The 22046-nt window shown below is 40.3% G+C and overlaps 1 protein-coding gene across 3 annotated transcripts in view; it reads left to right on the top strand.

Annotated features, from left to right (window-relative positions):
* The first annotated feature begins 5480 nt into the window (after positions 1-5480).
* Positions 5481-22046, top strand: part of cfap299 (cilia and flagella associated protein 299) — an 88224-nt gene continuing 71658 nt past the window's right edge. For 2 of the 3 annotated variants that reach the window (XM_030060553.1, XM_030060552.1), the window contains exons 1-2: positions 5482-5729; positions 9752-9873. In XM_030060553.1, coding sequence (XP_029916413.1) covers positions 5622-5729; positions 9752-9873 — 230 coding nt within the window. In that variant the 5' untranslated portion in view covers positions 5482-5621. Of the gene's footprint in view, positions 5730-9751; positions 9874-22046 lie in introns of all 3 variants that reach the window. The other variant, XM_030060555.1, reaches the window with a different exon arrangement.

Raw genomic sequence — 22046 nt, 5'->3', positions numbered from 1 at the left:
CACACCTTCCACCTCACAATTTCTCTTTGCCCAGGAAACCTGAACTCGCTCAGCAGTTTGTTTCCCTCTCACTGACTTGTGGCATTTTGTCTTGATAAACTAGATTACCGTGATCTATGAAGTCTGCCGTAGAGGAATTTGAAAGGAAAGAGAAAAACCAGGAGGGCCACCACAGCAGCGATCTGTCCTCCGTCTCCTCTCTCTTCAAACTTGACCACTGAGGCGGAGCTAATCCGTGTATGAAGCGGTATGAATGTTTTATCCACTGCCTCCCCTGGTCACTGACTGTTGTACTCACGTTTAACAATGCAGCAGCCACAGGAACAACATGGAGGTCACATTAGATCGTCTCCGATACACCTTCCTGGGCTTTGAGACGCAGCTTTGCATGACGTGTCGGGCTAATCCAAAGTGGCTTCGTATGGGTGCAGCAGCAGGGAACTCAAAACACACAGGCAATAAACTGGATTATGCACTGCATGAGGCATTTTCATCAGTTTGTCAATCAAAAAGACCAGATTATGGTTAAATTAATCCAGTAAAACACTTTTAGTTAAAGTTAGAGTTCACGTTTTGATGATCATTTAGTAGGAAACACCTTGGCTTAAGCTGGAATCACAATGTAAAATTTCTGGCAAACTTTCTACAGCTTTTTCAGTGTAAAACTACTTCCTGTTTCTAGTCGTGTCTTCTCCTTGTGCTGTAATCCTTTCAAGGCTGCAAAGAATATTTCTCTCAGTTTTTATGCAAAAGGCAAACAGACAACCTGGCATTGCATTTTAAGATGTGGGCATTACATGCACTTTCTGAAGACAAAGGTCAAAAATATCTATTTAGTATGTTTATTTGAGTTGGATTGATTCTGACCTCAGTCATGTAAAAGCAATAACAAAATCAGCATTTTATCACTTCAAAAATATTGCCGAACTCAGGGACTTCATGACGGAACATGACTTTAAAATTCTGATTTACATTTTTATTTCTTGTAAAGTTGACGACTGCAATGTGGTCGTGGCTAAAAACACCATCAAGCACGTGAAATTATCCAAAATCCGGCACTGCGTCCCTGACGGTCACAGAGTTGATTTTAAAGTTTGATCCCTTCTTTACAAATCTATAGCTGGTGTTAAATATGTACATGATATCAAGAAAAATAAAACCCAAACAAGGGGAGGCTGTTTTTCATCATTTTGCTGCACAGCGCTGGAGCCTAGCAACATATTTTTTTCTCAACTCAAAGAATTAAAATCAGCTTTTAACCTTTTGTTCTCTGTATATTAATTTGCCTTCTGTGTTGTCTTTTTTTATTTATCTTTTCTCTTTCTTATATTTTTATTCTTCCTTTTTTAGATTAATTTGCTCTTTTCATATTTTTACATTTTAAATGCAATTCAGTTGTTCAGTTTTATTGTTATTATGTTGTTTTAATCTTCTCTGTACAGCACCTTGAGTGTACCTCTGTGTAAAATCACCTTGCTGTGCCTGTATGTGAAGCCAGAGGGAGCTGAGTTTATAACAGGAATGTTTTATTGTACAAAACAACCAAACTGGTGCAATTAAAAGTAAACAAACAGGAAAATATGAAAATAAAGCACTGGTTAAGTTCATGAGAGACTGAGTTTCATTGGGTCTTCTCTGCCTTTTGCATCGAGGACTGTTTAATGCTCATGATATAATGTTTCAACACTTTAAAAAAATGATTGTCTGGTATTAAATGCCATGACAGATGGAGGGTTTCCAGGCATTTGGCAAAATGTTTGAGCTCTCGGTGGTGTGAACACACACCGCTGCACGCGATTGACCAGCTGCACCATATCATTGCATTATGTTTTGTAAGGCTGAAAGTCACAAATTACATTGATTCTTGTTACGGTAATGAAGTGGCTTTCTTCTACTTGCTGTGAATAAACCTTGTGGCACTGCCTACATCCAATATGGAGGTCAGTTTTTTGTATTTATATAAAAAAAAAAAAAACAGTGTGTCTGCTCTGACAGCATTTGTTACTTATGCTAAGCTATTTCACAAAAACAAATCTTGTTTTTATTGTTATTGTTTTATTTATTTATCTCACTGTCAGTTCCTACACTTTTACATTTTAGCCAAGGTGTGATTGGGTCATTTTTCACCAGGTTAGACAAGCTACTTCAACTTTTTACCTGTAGCTGCTGTAAAGTTAAAGGTTCAGTTGTAAGGACTGGGGGCTGCAAACTGAGTTGCCCATTTTGGGATAAATAAAGTTTTTCTGATTCTGATTCTGATTCTGATTCAGTCCATCAACAGCCATACACATGTCCTGTCAAGGTGCCCTTGAGCAAGGCACCCAAGTTTGGTCAAACCAGATAAATGTGCAAGCTAAATGTCTAGTGAGAAAGAAGGCATTACAGGTGAATCTACCTGTATTTACATGCTGTATTGCTGAAGTATTTCCCTGTTGAGCTAGACACACAGAGCATTCACAGAAGGAGAACAAGTCATCATGTACATGTATGTTCCCACGCTGAACAAAACAGAATAAGACCAACAGAAGCCATGTGTGCATTATTCATAATTGCTGTAAATAATGGAGTGGATCTTTATTTCTAGGTAAGGATACACTCGGTGAGCTCCACAACTACATTGCGTTTGCGTGACAGTCTTTGCTTTAAAGTAGACGAGCAGGGAGGGAGTTCACACTCCGGCTCAAACCTGCCTGCCATTGGCTCCTGCTCCTTTTGTCTTATTTGTCTGTCCGAGCTCATATTAGCCGTGGATATCATCGTCACGCTGAGAGTTACATAGCGATGGCATGAGACCATATTCATAACAATATTTTTCATCGTTACCTCACTTTCCGTGTACGTCATTGCCTAGCCATTAAAAGTCACGCTGCGTGCGAAAATTAAACAAAATGATAATAAAAGACGATGATGACAGCCAAGAGTCACACAATATTAATGTAAACGGAGCCTAGAACATTCCCGCTGAACATTTATTCTATACTTTACAGTCAATAAAGTTGCCAAATTGTGTGCATTTGCCAGGATTTAGGGAGTGACTTCATTCGGCTGGATGACTTTGTCGTGTGGTGTTATTCCAGTTTTAGGCCCAAGCTGAAACGCTTACAAAAAAAAAAAAAAAAGATCAGTGACAACACACCCTGCATACAGATGTAACCTGCTCTCTTCTGCATGCACTGCTGCACTGCTGAGGAGAGGAATTATTTGGAAAAATCTAAATCCATTTCATATTACAGCCATCTAAAGACACTAAGAAAGGTGGTTTGGTTCACAACATTTAAAACTTTTATGCAGAATGTGGATATTCACTTGTAGGGTTAGATCGATATATCAGTCTGACAACACAGGATCTGCCCAATATTGGCATTTCAGTAACAAGCTGATATCGGCCAGTCAGTGCTGCCCGCCGCTGAAAAGACGGAGGAGCAGATGATTTTATTCAGCCTGTTTCAGAGGTGTCGGGCTGGAAAACCTCACCCAGCCCTAAGGAGCTGCTAACAGGCCTCAGACTTTTACCAGCATGAGTTTTAATGGAGTCTTACTGTCCCGTGATGGTTTCGGAGGTTTTTCCGCCCTGCCAAAAATAAAGTTATACGGGAAACTGCTGAATCCCCACGGCAGCTTTAATCCAGATATGTTGGCATCGGTGTCGGCCGTCTGAAACCTCCAATCTGTCGGAGCCTGACGAGCTCTACAGCGTGTGAGAAACACCAGATTACACCATCCATCGCAAAGTGGAGCATAGATTTTTTTTTTTTTTTTTTTATCATTTGTGATTTTTAATTCAATTTTAGATTAGTTTCATTTGGCTATGTGACTTTAGTAGCATTTTAAATTCAGTTTTCTTTTATTTCGTGTTCTTGATAGGGTCAGGGTTAGGGTTAGAGATTAGAGATTATGACACAAGCTCATGACAGATAGATTGTATATGATTGCAACAGGTATTACAAATGCAATACAAACAGCATATCAGTCTCTCGAAAATCTATTTAAATCCGTTTTTCAGTATAACCTGAGCTGACTTTAAATTGGGACCTCCTGGTTTTCATTCTGTGCAAATGAAATGCACTCACTGACTGACTGACTGCAGGATGGATGCAGCATGAGTGCACAGCTGGGGCTTGTTTTTTTCCCATTGGCTAACACATTGACATTCTCACTGTTTAAAGACTGAACTTATCACACTATATGCCGGTTCAGTTTTATTGCAGTGGAGCTCCCCATGCCTCAAATAACTAGAGGCACTGGGTAAAGTGAAACCCCTCGCCAGCACTGCACAGCTCTCCAGCTTGCCCACATGATGTTTGTCTGTCTATGATGGTGTTTTAGTGCCATTTTAGGGAAAAAAAAATTATGGTGCCAGTAGAGGGTAATATTCTGAGAAAAAAAAAAAACTTTCTGAGATTAAAGTAATAAATTTATGAGAAAGACTCACAAATTTATGAGAAAAAACATGAAATTAAGTCACAAATTAACGAGATAAAAACTTAGAAAAACTGTTTTTATTTTACTTTTTCGTGACCCTGCTGCTGCTTGCCGTGTATCAGGCCTGCAGCTGCTGACCTCATCAAATTCTACTTTACAATGGGATTTAGTAATGAAGAAATCCTGCTGATTTTAGCCCAGAATCACAGGATTGTTTTCTTCTGAATTGGCCCAAGTCACGGCAGTGTCTCTTCAAAGTCCAGATGCTGATGAGAGGATTGTGATTTAAAAAAAAAATTAAATCATCCAATGGTGGAGAACACAGATTCAGATGAACCACCACAATCTAATCAACTAATCCTTAAAGGCAAAGGGTTATCTATCCAATAAATTGAACCAAATATAGCACTGCCACTTCTCAATAATTTGTTCCTTTTTTAAAAAATTATTATTATTATTATTATTTCATTATTTCATTATTTCAAACATTTCCTCCTTCCAGCTGAACCTTGTTGTCAGAGGTAAACTCTTTGGTCCAATCCTGCGTTTAATCCCTGCAGTAGCAACATGTCCATGCATTCTGTATGCCTAAAATATAAAATACTATCAAAACAGTTACACTTGAACTTTCTAGCTCTGGATCTACAGTAGAGAGGTCCACTATGCTTTGAGCAGTTTTTGCAGTTCTGTACCAGATCAAAACCTTCTTGTGTTCTTCTCAAATGGCTGTCCATATATCTATTTAGGGATTCTTGGCAAGAACAAAGTGAAGAAACAAGTTTGGAAAAGCCTGTACGGGCCATAATTTCCTGAATGGCATGTGTGCCCATGTGCCCTTGTGTCACATCGAAAAGAAAGCAACAAGCTGGTGCTCCACTCTTCTCTTGCTAAAACTAACTAAAACGAATCATTTTGATTTGTTTAATGCCTGTGTTAACCCTAGCTCCGCAACTGGTGACGCCAGCTGGCAGATATGATACAAATCAATCACTAGTCCCACTGGTGATTGACACCAGTAGGGGAGATTGGCATTGACGTTTTCCCAGCCGCCCGTAAGATTTAATAAATCCGATTTTACCTGAATGCAACATTAGAACCGGTCAGTTTCTCAACGCACCGCCACGCTCACTTTGGATTAAAAAAAAAAAAAAAAACGTGGTTGCCATAGCAACACAGAACTGAAGGGTGCTACGGGAAAGATGGAGAGAAAGGCAAAGGCCGCTGTCGAGAAATATTTGACAAGATTTAATACCTACGAGGATTATCTCGACTCCAAAATCAAGCGTAGGGATTTGGAGTACCTGTCGGTGAGTTGCCCTGTACTCTGCAGTAACTTTGACTTCAAACCTGTTAGCTTAACCTTTACCCACCGCAAAGCTAACTAACTGCTCTCAACTAACGTTTCAGTTGATCTGGTCATTGTCAAACGGCTTGTCCCGAATGTCAAAGTTTCAGTGTTTAATTCGGCTTTCATACAATATGCCAAAGAGTACTTTTTTTTTTTTTTTTTTTTAACAGTAAAATGTAAAGTGAGGGTCATACCGCTCCATGCCGAGCCGACCTCCACTCAGTGTGGCGGTGTTGGAGAAGACAGTGGCATTAACGGGCAAACAAATGGTAAAAGTTCACAATTGTATTTGGAAACGAGGTTCTTCATGTATTATATGTACGCCGAATTCAACAATTAAGGCACCTGAGGATTTTTACGTGCTTTTAGCTCATTTCCTTCCAGGTGTGCACGCCTGCCGATGAGCAAGGCCAAACTTTGCCACAGGTTTGACTGAGGTCTGGGGAATAGTGCCAGTCACAGTCTGCTACCACTCAGAGAAAGGAGAACAGTGTCAGGAATATGTTAGTTGGATGTATGGAGGCAAATATGTCTCTAAATTCTTCATTGACAAGTTTTTGCGTTTTGCTGCCATCCCAGTGTTTGGTATCTGCGGTGGCACAAACGCTGCAGGTCTTTGTTGGTGTAGTTTTCACAGAAGCACGCTAGGTGGCAGTCACACTCAGGTGCAGCAGTTAACCCTGACCCAGTCTGTTGGGTTATTCCACAACTTGGAGTCCACAGGCCAGTGGTTCTCAAACTGGGATCCAGGAACCAACATGGGTCCTTCAAGGGGTTCCTGAGGTTCCCAGCAAAATGGAAAAATGTTAAATTTCATTGTCGATTCATTTATTTGAAGTTAGCACCATGAGGGAATGTTGTAGATTGACTATTCTGATTAGAGGTTATTCTCCCACTTGTGTCCACAAAACAGTGAGGACAAATAACAAAAGACTTCCTATATGTGGGATTTGATTTAAGTTGTCCAAATTAAAGGATTTGAAAGGTCTTAATAAGGGCTGGAACTAATATTATTTATTTTAATTGTCATGTAACCTATCAATTTTTTAGTTAATTGACAAATTGGTTAGTCTTTAGAATGTCAAAAGTAATGTAATACTAATCATAAATTAGCAGAGGCCAAAGTGATGACCTCAAATTGCTCCCCTAGTGTGACCAGAAAAAAAAAAAAAAAAAAAAAAAAAAAAACTACATACATTATGTGTATACTTTTTTGTGTTATTTCAAATTACCTCTTTGCAACCGGAAGTTGTTGTCAGGTGTAAGAATGTTAAATTCCTTGGTTCAGTCCTGGTTTAATCACTGCAATAACAACAATAATATATAAAATACTAATGAAGCAGTCTACAGAAGAGAAGTCCTCTGTGCTTTGAGCAGGACAGTTTTTGCAGTTCTGTACCAGATCAAAACTTTCTTGTGTTCATATCAAATGGGTTATGGATGATGGATCATATGATTGGAGACAAATAAACTCAGTGATCGTTTTGGCATTTTTACTTGATGAATGACTAAAACAACTGCAGACTACGACAACCATAACTCATTGTGTCAATCAAGAAATCAATTAATTGACCAATTATTGCAGCACTATCTTAAATTACAGATGAATAGATTATCTTGTTTCATGGGTCAAAAAATATGAGAAATTAAGTATTTAATTCCAAAACACTATATATACATTTTGGGAAAATGTATCTAAGAATGTGCTAGTATTTCAAAATCACACATGATTCTGTCGTCAAGAAGCTTTACATTTGTGCCAAGTAAGACTTTGTAAAAGTGAGATTTTTTCAAATTGTGGGTATACTGTTTCAGTGTGGAATGAAAGTTCTCATATCAGCTGAGTCACACTGAACCATTTTTTTCATTGGTCTAGTAATTTTGCTGTAGAAGGGCTCTTAAATGAATTGTAACTGGCATCAAAGAGATTTCCAAAATGTTTAATCTAAACCTGCTGAAACAAACGTTGGCAGTGTCAAAAAAAAAGGTTATGCCAGGTTTTGTCCAGTAGATGGCACAATTGCTAATGGTATAGATGCCAGAGTGCCCGGTCTGTTTGAACACCTGTGTCCACAGAGGTTAGACAACAACCCATATCTGACCTGATAATCAGCTGCAGTCAATCACTATCCAACTCTATCACCCCTGCGTTGTGACACAACACAGTCAGCACAGGTCAGCTAACCTGTGCAGTCACACTGATAAGGCCTAAGTGCCGATAAATCTGCTAATTATAAACCTATTTTTCCTGGATGTTCTTGTTTAGAGCCTTTGACAAAGCATGGGCGTTCAGAGGCCTGAAGTTGTCACAGTGTGTATGTTACACAATCACATATTCAGCATGGCCTTTGCCAAGGTAGACGATCTGTGGAGTACTGGGTCAGGTCCCTGTGTGTTCACTGCAGCAACTTTATTCAAACGGATTCGCTCAACAAGACTTGAAAATGAAGACAATGATTTTCAGGGCTGTTTTGGGACTAGAAAATATCTGCGACTCATTTCTGGTGAGCCACATCAGAGTTGAAGGCAAATATAACTTTTCCTCCCGGGTGCGGACACGGAGGCCTGGCTGCCTCAGGACTAGGGTTTGGGTAGGACGACATGTGGCAAATGCTTTGATCTGACAAGCCACAGGATTTGACAGAAAGATTTGGTCTTAGATGATGACTTTATGACTTGGCCTTAATGATGGTGGGTTTGCAAACAGAAATTGGAATAATGTAGTTCACAGTCTCCACAGAGATCCTGACACACACATACAAACTCAAACAATGTGGGATTCTGCTCAAACAAACTTAGCCCATTTGTAAAATTAGTGGACCTCTGCACATGCATGAAATCACATGGACACCACTAAACAAAACTAAACTCAATCAAAAGCCTGCAGACCGCTAGAACAAATCACTTCCACATTATATGGGGTATTGGCTGGGCATAAGCCACAGCGGCTAAGGGTAAATCCCAAAATTAACAAGTTAATCGTGCTGTTAAATACAAGATCTCAGGCTTGACGCAAATCTAGGATGTTTTGGATGCTTGGTATGCACTTTCTGTGATGTTACCCAGCTAAGCCAGCTAAGCCACTTGAATGCCAGCCAAATTTGATTTCTAGATTACCTATCAATGTGGCCGGTGGAGTGGATAAACTAAGAGCCACAGCACAAAAGAAAAAAAAAATTAAAAAAAATAACATTGGAACTCATTTAAGTAATAATTTAATCATTTCCAACATTTCCGTATAGCTAAATGTCAGTTTTGTTACTCTGTCTCCACAGTAGTGATTCAACATATTCAGTACATGAAAAGTTTTACATTTGCTGCTCTGATCACCTGATGTTAGGTAAATCTTCACTGGGAAAATTCCTCTGGTGCAGTGGAAGTGATTTGGTTTATGTTTCAGGCAGCAGTTACAGTGGGTTGTTTGACATAAATTGATTTGCACTTGGCGGTTACCTTGGGCAGTGATAGCGGTCATCTCTAAATGGGCAAAAGTGTGATACCTGCAGAAATTCAAATATTACTGATTTTTAAACAAGTGTGACTTGGCAATAGCTGTGACCAGGTCAGTGCATGCATCCACACACAAGCACACACCTGATATAGAACCTGATAAACACTTAACCTCCATTATAAATGTCAGCCTCATAGGTAGAAAGTTGCAGTTGCAACACCGATCAAATCACCAACCATCTAACCAACAAAACAAGCTATAGAACAGCTGGTCACAGCTAAAATCCAAAGAAAAACACATCACACTACTGGCCACTCTGTTTGAATGACAAGCCATCTCTGGGAAATGCAGTGTAAAAACAGCACAGCAGTGAGCTCTTGGCACCAAAGATGCCGTCAAAACACACACACACACACACACACACACACACACACACACAAAAGAAGTCTCTGAGGATCTATGAGAATGTCCAGCCTTGACTGTGGGCAGATCTCTCTCCTTGACTGACTATCTCCTCTTCCTCCCTCCAGAGCAGGGAGATGGCCCGCCAGATGTTGGAGTTTGGCTACATGGGATGTCATGTCCTGAACAGGGAGGAATTTGATGAAAAGCGAGCAGCTGGAGTGGCTGCAGAGGCCAAGGCAAATGCAAAGTGAGTTCACTCATCACCAACCCACCTCACTCTCCAAGGTGTTGTCTGTGTGTCTCGTCAGGGATGAGAAATTAACACCAGCCACCAGTAAAATGCTGGTTAGTCTTTAGTTGTGTCCTCTACACACCATCGCCTGCAGGCTCTTTTCTATTCTGAACTTCACATTTGGCTGGTTACACAGTGAATGTGGTTGGTGAATTTTGGAATCTGTCAGCCACTGTGGCTGGCAGAAGACAAGTCACCTCCCTGCCCACCGCTTGTCATTATTAGTGTTTATGTTCTGTGTGTTCATCATATTAACTTCAAATCCAGGGTGAGGAGTAATAGTTTAGACAATATGTCTGCAGTGTTCCCCTCCATTTGCTGCAGTGTGAGCTGGTTTCCACACTGGAAACTGCTGTCTCAGCCACTTCAAACTCCAATCATAGAAATTAAATCGAATAAAGTCAGAACTGTATAGAAGAATTCTACCTCGCTGGTGGGCCAACTGGGCAGCCATCTTTGAGGAATAACTTAACTGGCACTCCCATGTGTCACCCATGTTTATTACAACAGCCTGTTGCACCAGTTATGATTGTAAGATAGAGTGTGAAGTCATCACTATATTATATGTTATTACAAAACTATTGGTAATTGATGATCTACTCAGATGATTTGAAAGAATACACAAACCATTTGATATTGGCCAAAAGATGTTGCTGTGGCTCAGATTGCCAACACCATAAAACTATAATTAGTAGGTGTTAACACAGCATTTCTCTGACCCTGTCATTTAACCAGCAGCACTACTGCTGTAACTGAAGCAGAAAGACACTTCTTTCTACCATGCTCAATCAGGTAGGATTTCAGCTAATCTTAATTAGCTGTGCTGTTGTGAACAAAACTATTACATAACATCATGTCAAGGCCTCCACCCTATAAGCTAGGCTCAACAAAATATTCTAAAATTGTGTTTTATTTGAATGAAAATACACTACAATGTTATTTTCAGAAATCTCTTATTAAGTTCTTTAGAGTGCTGTGAAAACAGAACATGTCGGTGCAGTGATGTCAGTGAAAGCATGTAACTGTTGCCTTGGCGAGGGGAACGACCCAGAAATACACAGACTTCCTATGAACCAGAGGTTGTAGCTGATTCCACTCTCTTCCATTTCTGTGGTTCCAGTTCCATACCAGTTTTAATGACAATCCTCTGGCCAGTTTTACTCAAATAGTCCATATAGACAGTGCCCCTACATAAGACACAGGGTGGCATAGTGAGTAAGAAAATCTCCACTCATCCGGCTGACTTGAGTTTAGTCTCTTGTGTCTGCAAGCATCTGGCCTGTTAGAGTGTCACTGAGTAAGATGCTAAATGGCCACCAGCTCCAGGGCCTCTGTTCTGACCCTGAACTCTGACCTCCCTGTGGAGGGGGTCAGGAGAGCAGAGAATGTCCCTGTGGCGATTGATAAATTCTGTACTCACACTCGACAGCACAGTAGTTAATATTGCAACATGAAAAAGTATAAGTAGTCTTTTTGAAGTCTGTTGTCCAGATGCACTCATCACAATGCTAAACATTAGGCCCAAGCCTCAGGAACCAAGATCCTTATCTGCTGTTGTTTTAACACTCTGGAACACTATGGCAGCCTACTGTCATAGTGCTACTGCTGAGAGAGTGGACACTTAATTCCTACTGTGGCTTGTGAGTGTCCATAAACAACCACTTGTCCCTGAGCAACACAATGAACCTCCTCCTGTAGGACAAGGTTAATTGTCAGAGGTTTTAGAGGCAGCAGTGGAATCTATACACAGGTTCTGAAGGCATTTTTGGGACAAGCTGTGCTTTAAGAAGTGACAAATTATAAAATCTTGATTGTGCAGTCTCATTTCAGGCATCGCTAATTTCAGAGTATTTTATTATTCTATGTGATTACATTTCATAAAAGAGATGTCAGAGAGTAACTCATTGATTCCATGAGATCCCAACATAATACCAGTCCTGAACAGGGCTTGTTTTCAGTGCCTGACACTGTATCTAAATTCAAGCATAAAAACATCTCCAAGGCAAATAATGACAAAAGTACAAACTGCTTTACAAGCTGCCGCTCCTAAGGAAAGTGATCACAGAGATGTTGTTCTCATTTTTGATAAAGCTGCCTTGTGGTTGCATCTCATTTGATGGCAAGCCAGAGCAGACTTCTGATAAGACCATTCAGCAGCGCACACACACACACAAAGACACAGGGTTTTGGGTTTTGGTGGTATTCACACATTTACCTGCTAGGTGTTGAATTTGATTGAACTCTCAGATGCTTATCCAAATGTGCAGATGTCTCTTACACACACACACACACACACACACAAACCTTCTGTGAACATCAGTAACACTGGTGTAATGGGAGCCTCCACACCTGCAGTTGCAGTGATATTAGGCCACAAAGCCTTTCATCTTGTCCTAACAGGATCCAGGGAAATGTTGCACGGGAACATAGGGATGTTTCATGCACAGAAGTCAGCTCTTTTTTCCAGCTCTGGGTCCATGTAGAGAGTGTTACGAAGCCAGGCATCCAAAAAGTGTTATCTGCAGTCACGAAATGTAACCTGGATAAAATATTAGTTACTTCACACTGATGATATTAGGCCTATGTTTTGCCTTTTGGCCTCTTCTTCTGCATTTTAGTAACTTTCCTGTGAAGGCACCTGAAGGAATATATGAAAGATTTACTTCTTATACGTATAAAGTAAAGCTCTTGCCCTTCCTGGCTCTGTTTTAAGTGATTTTTCTAATCAGTTACAATTACAGCATAAGTTGCCTTTTCATCAGCACTGTGTGGCAGAGACATGTATAAAAACTCAATTAAAAAAGACACATGGCTGGGAAAGGCATCTCTTGTAACTGTTTTACAATCTGTTGTCATTTGCTGGCCGGACTGCGGCAAGTGGTTTTGGAGTTCTTTCCAAGATAATTAACCAATAATGTTGATGTTACTACCAAAAAGAAACATTTCACATTGGACATGTTCCTGTTCTAGGTAAGTGACAGGCTACAGTAGGCCTAAATAAATGTTTTTAATGTTGAAATTTACCACAGAATATGCTTCTGATATATTTGAGGTTTTCTCATTCTTTTCTTACACATTACATGACGTGTGAAATGTGGTGAAAGAATTTTTTTTAGCAGCATTTCACATGCATTTTGAACTATTACTGCAAAGCCAGCAACATGTAGGTAAATATAAGTGAGCATGGAATGTATGCCACATACTTTTTTTAAAAAGAACTTGTGAACTAATTTACAGGGTCTACATAGCACTTTCCCACACATCTTGAAAGAGACCTTGACTGGACACACACACACACACACAGCACCTACAGGCCTTTTCCATCAAAAGTGGCAAGCTTGAGCTGTGCCCCCCTCACTGTTTAAATGCAGATTACTCTTTCCTCTGTGGTTTTCTGATTGGATTTAAACCAATCTGACCCTGTGACCTCCTGTTGTGGTCACACTGTGAAAACACAGGCCCCAGGATGCAGTGTACCACCTGCAAAGGGGCTGAGCACAATCACTGCAGTGTTCTGAAAAACCAGTGTTGCTGCACAAATTGGCAGCTGTACGGTAAACAGACCAACTGTAGATCTTATTCAGCCAGCAAAGCAAATTTTTCTACGACTCTCGGAGTTACATAAGTGATGTTATCAAATACCCATATGCAATTGGATTTGCATTTATCTGTGTCTCCTTAAGACAAATGGCAATGTTTATTTCAAAAAAGAGCCTGGGTGCATGGTGCGGGGGTGGGGGGCGGGGGTGTGTGTGTGTGTGGGGGGTGTACTACAAAGATTTTAGCACCTGCAGAGCTGTCAACTCATGGCACTGGGTAGCCATGCTGTTTTGGGAATGCCTTTTGCCTTCTCTGTAGGCCTTAACCTATGTCTCCCAAGGCATGTCTTTTTTCACTGCTCTGTCACAGTCTTATGTGTTTTTTTCCTTCCTTTCTCTTCTTTTCAACCTCCCTGTGCTCTCTTGGAGCCCTTTAGTGCCTGCAGGTGTATAAATAGAGCTGTTTTCAATTAAGGGCTAACCTCGCCTGTAGCGTGCATCTGATCAATGAATGCCCCTGCACCTGTGGTAATAAAATACCAAGGGAGTGGAGATAGTGCCGTGAATGCTAATCAGATGTTGCCCTGTTGTTGCCCTGTCTCACTCTTAAGGGACAACACACTTCTCCTGACAGCTTGCCTGTGAAAGAGGGCTTTGCCAGCACATCACAAAAGACCAAACAAAAGGCCTGGTACTCTCATCAGACACTGGTGAAATTCAATACGTGATTGAAAAAGAAAACTTGAATGAATGAGATGCTAAGTCAGTTGTGTTTTTTTGGGCTTAGGGTGAAGGCTCTGCCAAAAGGCTAGAGTCAAAATCAACATTCACCTAAGAAAGTGAACATTTAGTGTTTATTCTTAAATGCCAGAAAGGAGGATTCAAATTAGGCTTTGTATATTCATTTGTTTCATAGTCTTAAAAGTCAATATTATGTCAGTGTCATACCGTAAGTTTTGATTTTGGCAGGATATAAATGCATTGCTCATTTTATTATCTATTCTTAATGACTCACCCTCCTAAATCTGTCAGATGGAGGAAATTGTGCTCTCTTCAAGTGCGCTGGCCTTATATTTGCGGTCTGCAGATTGATAATCTCTTGTTTTATCTTGGAAATGAAGAACATCACATTTAATATTTTAACTCAGAGACAAACAAGAAGTCGAGGGGAGCATTGCTGAGTAGATGTGAGGCCTCAGTTTCCTCTCAGCCCCAGCTCTGGCTCCGGCCCAGAAGTCCATGTCAGCAGATGTCCTGACCTCGCGTGCTCACAGCAGCCCTCTGAGGTTTCCATCAGGCTCCCCTCGATCGCCCCACGGTCCAAACCCCAGCCACACTCATTGTCCATTGTGCTTCTACGTTTTTACAGTCTGCCTCGAGAATTCTCCCCTCTCTACTCTATATTAAAAGTGAGCCATCACTTACTGTGCCAAGTTAAACCAATGCCACGAACATTCACGTACAGTGAGTAGATTTCAGCGCGAAACCAACCTCCAGATGCTAAGTGAAAATAAGATTGTGGATGTGAGTGACATGAGAAGCCTCACAAACTGATCCTGGGCTCATTTTTAGTGAGCCAAACCCCCGCCACTCTCCACCACTGCTGCTCTGGCACGGGCCTCAGGCTATGAGGTTTTGCAGTCTCCATTACATGTGCTGTCAAGCCAATTGCCTCCCCTGCACTTTGTGATTTTGGACGGTTGTGTGACTTTGGAGCTCTCCCTGCAAGCTCTGTGCAGAGACACACATCCTGCCAGGCCCTAGCCAGCCACCACATCCCATCCACGCAGCACGTAGATCAGCTTGTGCCACTTTTGGACTAGTCAATGCAGCAGTGAATGTATGACACGCTGTCATTTGACATGGATTTTTTTCAGATCTCAGAGGTCATCCCATATTTTTTTAGCAATAAGTTGATTACTGAAATAAATGTCTTCTTTCATTTGCTACATGTAGCGTGTAAGAGGCCAGCAAAGAATTAATGACCTACACCAAACAAAAATGGTAGGAGATGTATTTTGCTCCAAGCAAAAAGATGGGCTCTACAAACGTCATGGTCCAGAATGAACACTGGTACTCAGGTCACAGTTTTATTTAGATATTAGATTACTGTAGATGTGTTCCACTCTGCCAGATGGACAGCCTTTTTGCTAGATTGGTAGCTAGCCCAGGTTAATTGATGTCAGGATTTTTCCTTTTGAAAAACATTTGAGGTGCATACTCCATTAGCTCTCTGCAGACTGAGATTGAATTGCTGATTCAGATAATTAGTAAAGAATGTTAGTTATCCCCTTTGTGCCCTTTTCCCACTTTCTTAGATCTAGACAAATCTAAGTGACCATAACCTAAGGCTAACCAAACCTAACTTCACACTTGAAAATCAAAGCCCAGGGTAAATGTGTTAAGAGCACTTGTAGTACAATTTTGATGGGACAGCAAACATTCTGTTGCTTTTGTTTGAACCTCGACCTTATTGCTGACTTTTTGGGAGTATATGTCACCCCAAAATCAAGGGCTGCCTTGCTCTGGAGTGGGGTTTAGTCCTGGGTAAGAATGGGAATATCCCAAGAAATTTTGCAAGTTTGAAACAACCTTCAGCTCTTCGCTAAGACTGAGCCTGATTGAGCCTTTGGCAAACAAATTGAACCAGTTGTTAAGTCCAGCTTTTACATGCTTAGAATCTTCCTTGAAATCAGAAACAATTAATCCCTAGCCTTGAGACAGTCACAGAGTCCTGCTGTCCAACTGGGACAAAGAGCCAGAAAGGGGAACATATTACTCCAGTTCTAGCTTTATTTACACTGGCTACCTGTCTGCCACAGCATAGACATATAGAAATGGTGTTCTTTGTCTACAGAGTCATCCTCCGTTGTGCCTCCTCCTGTTTTGCTGTTCATCTGTGCCCCCACCTCTCCACCGGGGCACTGAGACACTCAAAAGCTCTTAGTCATCTCTCCAGCCAATCTTATATGAAAGGGTGTTCGAGCCTTTGCTGCTCCAGCCCCTAAACTCTGGAAGTCCCCTTGTCTATCAGATCAGCCAAATCTATCAACGCTTATAAAACGCAGCTTCAAACAAGCTTCTATTCCCAGGCCTCTAATAGTGCGTGAACTACTCTTATTTGCTTGCAGCCCTATTTAAGCATGGTTGTGCTGTTCCCTCATTTTTAATCTGTCTTTTGTCAGTTTTTCTTTTGCCTCTTTCTGCTTACTGCAAAGCACTTTGTGGCAGACTTGTTTTGTGTGAAAGTGCTCTATAAATAAACTTGATGGCAGTATGGTATGTCTAAAAGGCCAAATACCCAAAACATTATATTTTATGCCCTATCTTAAATTCCATATTTGAGTTCTTCACAGAACAAATAGTGTGAAGTTGGATTTAAGACCTTCCTTTATCAGGTTCCATAATAATGATTTCTGATGGGCCAGTCTGTTCTATATCGAGGTATTTGAGGATTCAGTGGTTGATTTTTTTTTTTTTTTTTTTTTTTTTCCAGTTTCCCAGTTGGGACAGCAAGTCAAAGCTCTCATTGCCCTGTAAAATACCATTAACTGTATAATAGTTACAGTTCAATAGTTCAGTTCAAACAAAAGGAAAATAATTTAAAAATGATGAAACTGAATATCTTACATTTGAATTGTGTCGTTTTAACAACTGGCAGTTGTTTCACTTAACAGCATTTTAGAGGCTCATAACCAAGCAACAGAAAATTTTTTGTGACTTTTGTAACTCGCAGTTTCATTGAAGAAAAAAGGAGAAAAAAAATAAATGGTGGAAATTCATAAAGATGTGAAGTCTCTGCTGGGTTGTTATTTGTATAAAAATATAATTACAATAATTTTAGTTAAATAGTATGTTTAGTAAAGAGAAACTTTGAGAACTGTCATACACAAACACAGACACAAACAGCAGTTTACAGGATACCAGTACAACCGGCAGTCCTCAACTAGCTATGACCCTCAGATGAATTTGAAAACATTCCACAACCTACAGTATGTAATATTAATGAACTGGGATTATTTTTTAGGGACTTAGTTAATGATTCGAGGGGGATTTTAAAATGTATCCAACAGTAAAAATGTTGGCGATAAAATTCTGAGGGAAAAAAAAAATCACATTCTGCTGATTTCGTAACATTTTGGTGACTCAATCAACCAATTGGTGAGATAGGAACTGTTGTGTATACAATACAAAATTACAGCAGAATATTGAATATCACTGCTGACTCACCATTTGACCGATCTGAACACCATCTACAGAATGTCTGTCAATTTTGGTAGCATTTGAATCAACTCTTTTGGAGATGTTAATTGATTTTGCATATTATCTTTTATACAAGGATACAAGGAAGTTTATTGGTCATTATACAACAGGTTGTATAATGAAATTAAAATGTGATACAGTCTTGCGTTCACACTGTCCCTGGAGAAACATGTTCTACTTCTTGACCGCACACTAAGAATTACCTTTGTGGTCAAAACAGGAGTTTGTTCAGCAAGAATATTTGTGTATATTCTCATATATTGTTGTGGTTGCAGAGAGGTGGTGTGCAGGGGGTCGCTTCCCAGGGCTATTCAGCTTAAGGGACCACTGTGATGGCTGGGGAAAGCTTTTTGGAGAGAGGTGTCTTTTTCTTTTTTGTCCTTTATCCCACTGTCTTACTCACTGGTACATCAAGCCAGGCATGACTCTGATCTTCGTGTCTTGACTCAGCCTAGTTAAGGATCATGGATCATATCTTCCCCCCAAAAAACAACCACCTCATATTACGATGTAAGTAATTATGTGTGTCTTGTTACAGATACAGGCATAAATGATGCTCTGTAGGCTTGTTTTCAGTAGCTTCACAGGAGAATGCTAGCATTTGCATTGCTTTCTTCTTCTTTTTTTTTTTTTTTTTTTATAATGGCATAATGTGTTATGTCTCGTCCCCACTTTAATGTAGCTCTTTGTGTAGGCAACGAGGAATAGATTTGCTTTTCAGGATTATGCAATAATACAACACATTCCATTTTATTTTTTCAATGATTATTTGTTACATTGTTGGAAAAATACATTATCTGTTATTTGGTCAGTCAGTATATCTGTTCAACACTTTGCTCCAGCAGATCTCAAAATCTGTTGGTTGGATTGTCATAATATTTGGTCTGCAGGGTGAACTGGACATTTGCCAGCTTCCTCTTGGAAACCTTTTTCTTGACTTATTTTCATATTCCAAGCTTATTTCAGACTATTGGACTTATAAATTGATCTGCAAATTTGTTTTTAAACAACATTTTAAATGATATTTTTTGTTCATATCATTTACTAATGTGCTTTCATGTTCATAATTTTGCTCTACTACTAGAGGACGATTATAGTGGGCATACATTCTGGCACAGCTCCATCTCCTCTGCCAGACCAGGCTAAAGTTGAGAGATCCTTGTCCTTGACATTGTGCTGGCTTTACCACCATGATGTAGCGTACTGACTGTAGACAGGAAATATATGAAAATTCACAGGCCAGCAGCTGACCAATGAGAGCTCCTGTTACTTAAGTGTGGGTTGGACTGTTTATCATGGCCTACTCGCCACATGCTGTTAAATTAAAACATATTCTAATAAAGTGCAACCCAAGCAGAAATGTAAATGGTAAACCAAAAATTAGAGAAAATAAATGGGAAAACATGTTAATAATAAGAACTAGAAAATGCATTGCATGCAGTTTGAATGCATTTAAAAAGTCTTTTCACCAATTAATTTCTAATTTCTAAGTAATTTAGTCATCATTTAAAGACAGAAATATTAAACAGAATTCTTTGTTGACCCATTTAATAACTATTAATATGAACTCTTCTATTACCGTTTTTTTTTTTAATGTCATTTAAATATGAATTTGAGCAATCAGTTTCTAATTTCTAAATTTACATATTAAATAGGAATTACTGATTCCTGAACTACTGGCCATGTTGTTACACTAGAAACTACATGGATAAAACTTAAATTCAGGCATAATCTAATACACGAACCACCCCATAAAACCATCAACTAACTTAGGTGGTCCAGTTTAGTCCACTCACCACCAACAACTGAGAGCACAAGTAGGCATATAGATTATACTGTGCAGTTTACAGTACCTTAGCTGAGGCCACCAGTGATTTTACAGGTGATTAATAGTAACCCTTTTACTGCTGTGGGGGAAAAGCCCGGGGGCTTTACATCCTGGACCTCAAACCTAGAACGTAAGCTTTAGTGATATAATTTCTGCCCAGCACCATTGGCCCTAGTTGGTCCTACCATCATTAGCAATACAGAAGTACTCAGGATAGGTGGCATGGTGGTGCAGTGGTTAGCACTGTCGCCTCACAGTGAGAAGGTCCTGGGTTCGATTCCCACCCAAGGTCCTTTCTGTGTGGAGTTTGCATGTTCTCCCCGTGTCTGCGTGGGTTTCCTCCGGGCACTCCGGTTTCCTCCCACCATCCAAAGACATGCAGGTTAGGTGAATTGGAGAAGCTAAATTGCCCCTAGGTGTGACTGTGTGTGTGAATGTCAGTGTCTGCCCTGCGATGGACTGGCAACCTGTCCAGGGTGTTTCCTTGCCTTCGCCCTATGAGCGCTGGGATAGGCTCCAGCGCGACCCTAGTGAGGATAAGCGGTTTAGAAGATGAATGAATGAATGAAGTCCTCAGGATTTGTTTTCTTCAACATTTGTAACATTTTGGGAATAATTTACTTTTATTGATACTTCAGTTAACCAAAACACAGGTTGTGTTACTTGTTCAAACTGGGATGAAGGTTCCTAGTTTCATTAGATGCCCCACATGTTTGAGAGTCTGAGGAGTCTGAAATTCTTAGGTCAGGGTGTTATTAGGAGCAGCTCTCCGCATTTATGCCACATTTATATTGGCGTCTCTGAACCACAGATTTATCTTTTCAAAAAGCACATTGAGTAAGGCAAAGATCCAGATTTCCGTTTGGCCTCTCTTTTCAACCTCCCAGTGTGATCCCTTTGAGGTCTTGACCCTGCTGCAAATTTGGACTGAAAAACATGGAAAACATATGTTCTCTGGAAAAACATCAATTCTTCTGTCATTTTGTGAATTCCATAGAAATAACATGGCAGAGAAGAGGATTGTTATGGTTTAGGTGGCATATCTCACTCTCCTTAAAGTGCCATGGTGCTAAGGGTAAGGCTAGCTTTAACAAAAGGCACAGTCAGGAATGGTGCCTCTTTTAGCCCCTTAATGGAAACATCTGTTAGATGTTGTTTCTGGCCACCATTTCCTCTTTACATGCAATCGGTCCTCAAGGCACTTCTTCCTCTATATCTTCATCCTCTGGAAGCTGCGGCTGTCATTCAATGACTTCGATGCTGTGGAAGAATTTAAAGAAAGTGGCCTAAAAGAAACTGTTGCAGTAGTTAGTAACATGCAGAGGATTGTGTTTGTTTGGTTTCATATCTCACATCTTTTACCCCTGGTTCAAAAGTGTCTCTGATGTTTGATTACCCATGATAGAAACCACTGGGCTCATCAACCCCCATTACCCCCTGCGTAGTAACCTTGATCCAGGGGTGGAAGTGGTTTTCACATTATATAGCTCTTGCCATAAAGCTACCAGGCCACACTTGTCATCTTCTGCTTTGTAGTTGTAAGTGCTGAACATGGAGGATGTGTATGATGGATTCCACAGCGGCCTGTAAGGTACTCTGTGAAGCAGAGGCCCGTCCCATCGTAGGACTCTCTGACAATGTGGAACCTGGCCCTGACACATTTGGTGATCAGTGCCTCATTGTCTGTATTAATTTACTTGTGTGGACTTGACTCTGTAGTTTTGAACAAGAAAGAGCTGATGAGTTGACGAGGGCTTTTATGTGATTTCCTGATGCATGTTGCTTTGCGTTAAACTGTAGGCTAATAAACTGATGTGGAAAAAACCACACTGTCAACATGTGCAATCCAGACAGCCATTTGGGGATGAGGTCTTGTGCTCTCATACTAGGGATTTAACTGACTATTAAAAAAATATTGGTGCCTGTAGCTATAAAATCTAGATGTCAAATTCCACTTTGCAGTCAAACATAGAAATTGTGTTCCTTCAAGCCAAGTACAAGCCAACATGATCTGAATTGTTGCAATACTACTCTCTCTGTATTCATCTTTGAATAGGAAGCTTTACTGTAGCTGCCAGTAACTGCTGGTTTTGCCTGTGAATGGCATACATCTCATTTAGCCTCAGTTAGAATTCAGTGCTAAAGGATGACAATGAGTTGCTTGATCCACATTCAAAAACGCATACTTTTCAGGCAGGAATGCAATGTACAACCTTCCCAACCCCCAAAAGCCAGGGTGGCCACAATACACAAAGAAGGCTCAGGTAGAATATCATGTGTAGCACATGTGTAACTGATACATTCAGCTCATTGTAATCAGAGGTGACAGAGGATTTTAGAAAAAGCCCAAAATAAAGTAAATTGTCATGCTGTGTGGAATTTCCCTTGACGTCCACCAGCCCAAAATAATATTTTCCATAAGATTCATTTTCCCAAGCACTCTCAGGAAAAATATGCTGGTACAGTATGTGTTGATTCTCAAGAAATCACTCTTATTA

This window comes from Myripristis murdjan, chromosome 9, assembly GCF_902150065.1.
Source record: "Myripristis murdjan chromosome 9, fMyrMur1.1, whole genome shotgun sequence".
NCBI classification, from domain to species: Eukaryota; Metazoa; Chordata; class Actinopteri; order Holocentriformes; family Holocentridae; genus Myripristis; species Myripristis murdjan.
The sequence above is the reverse complement of the archived record's forward strand: the minus strand, read 5'-3'. Positions and strand labels throughout refer to the sequence as shown.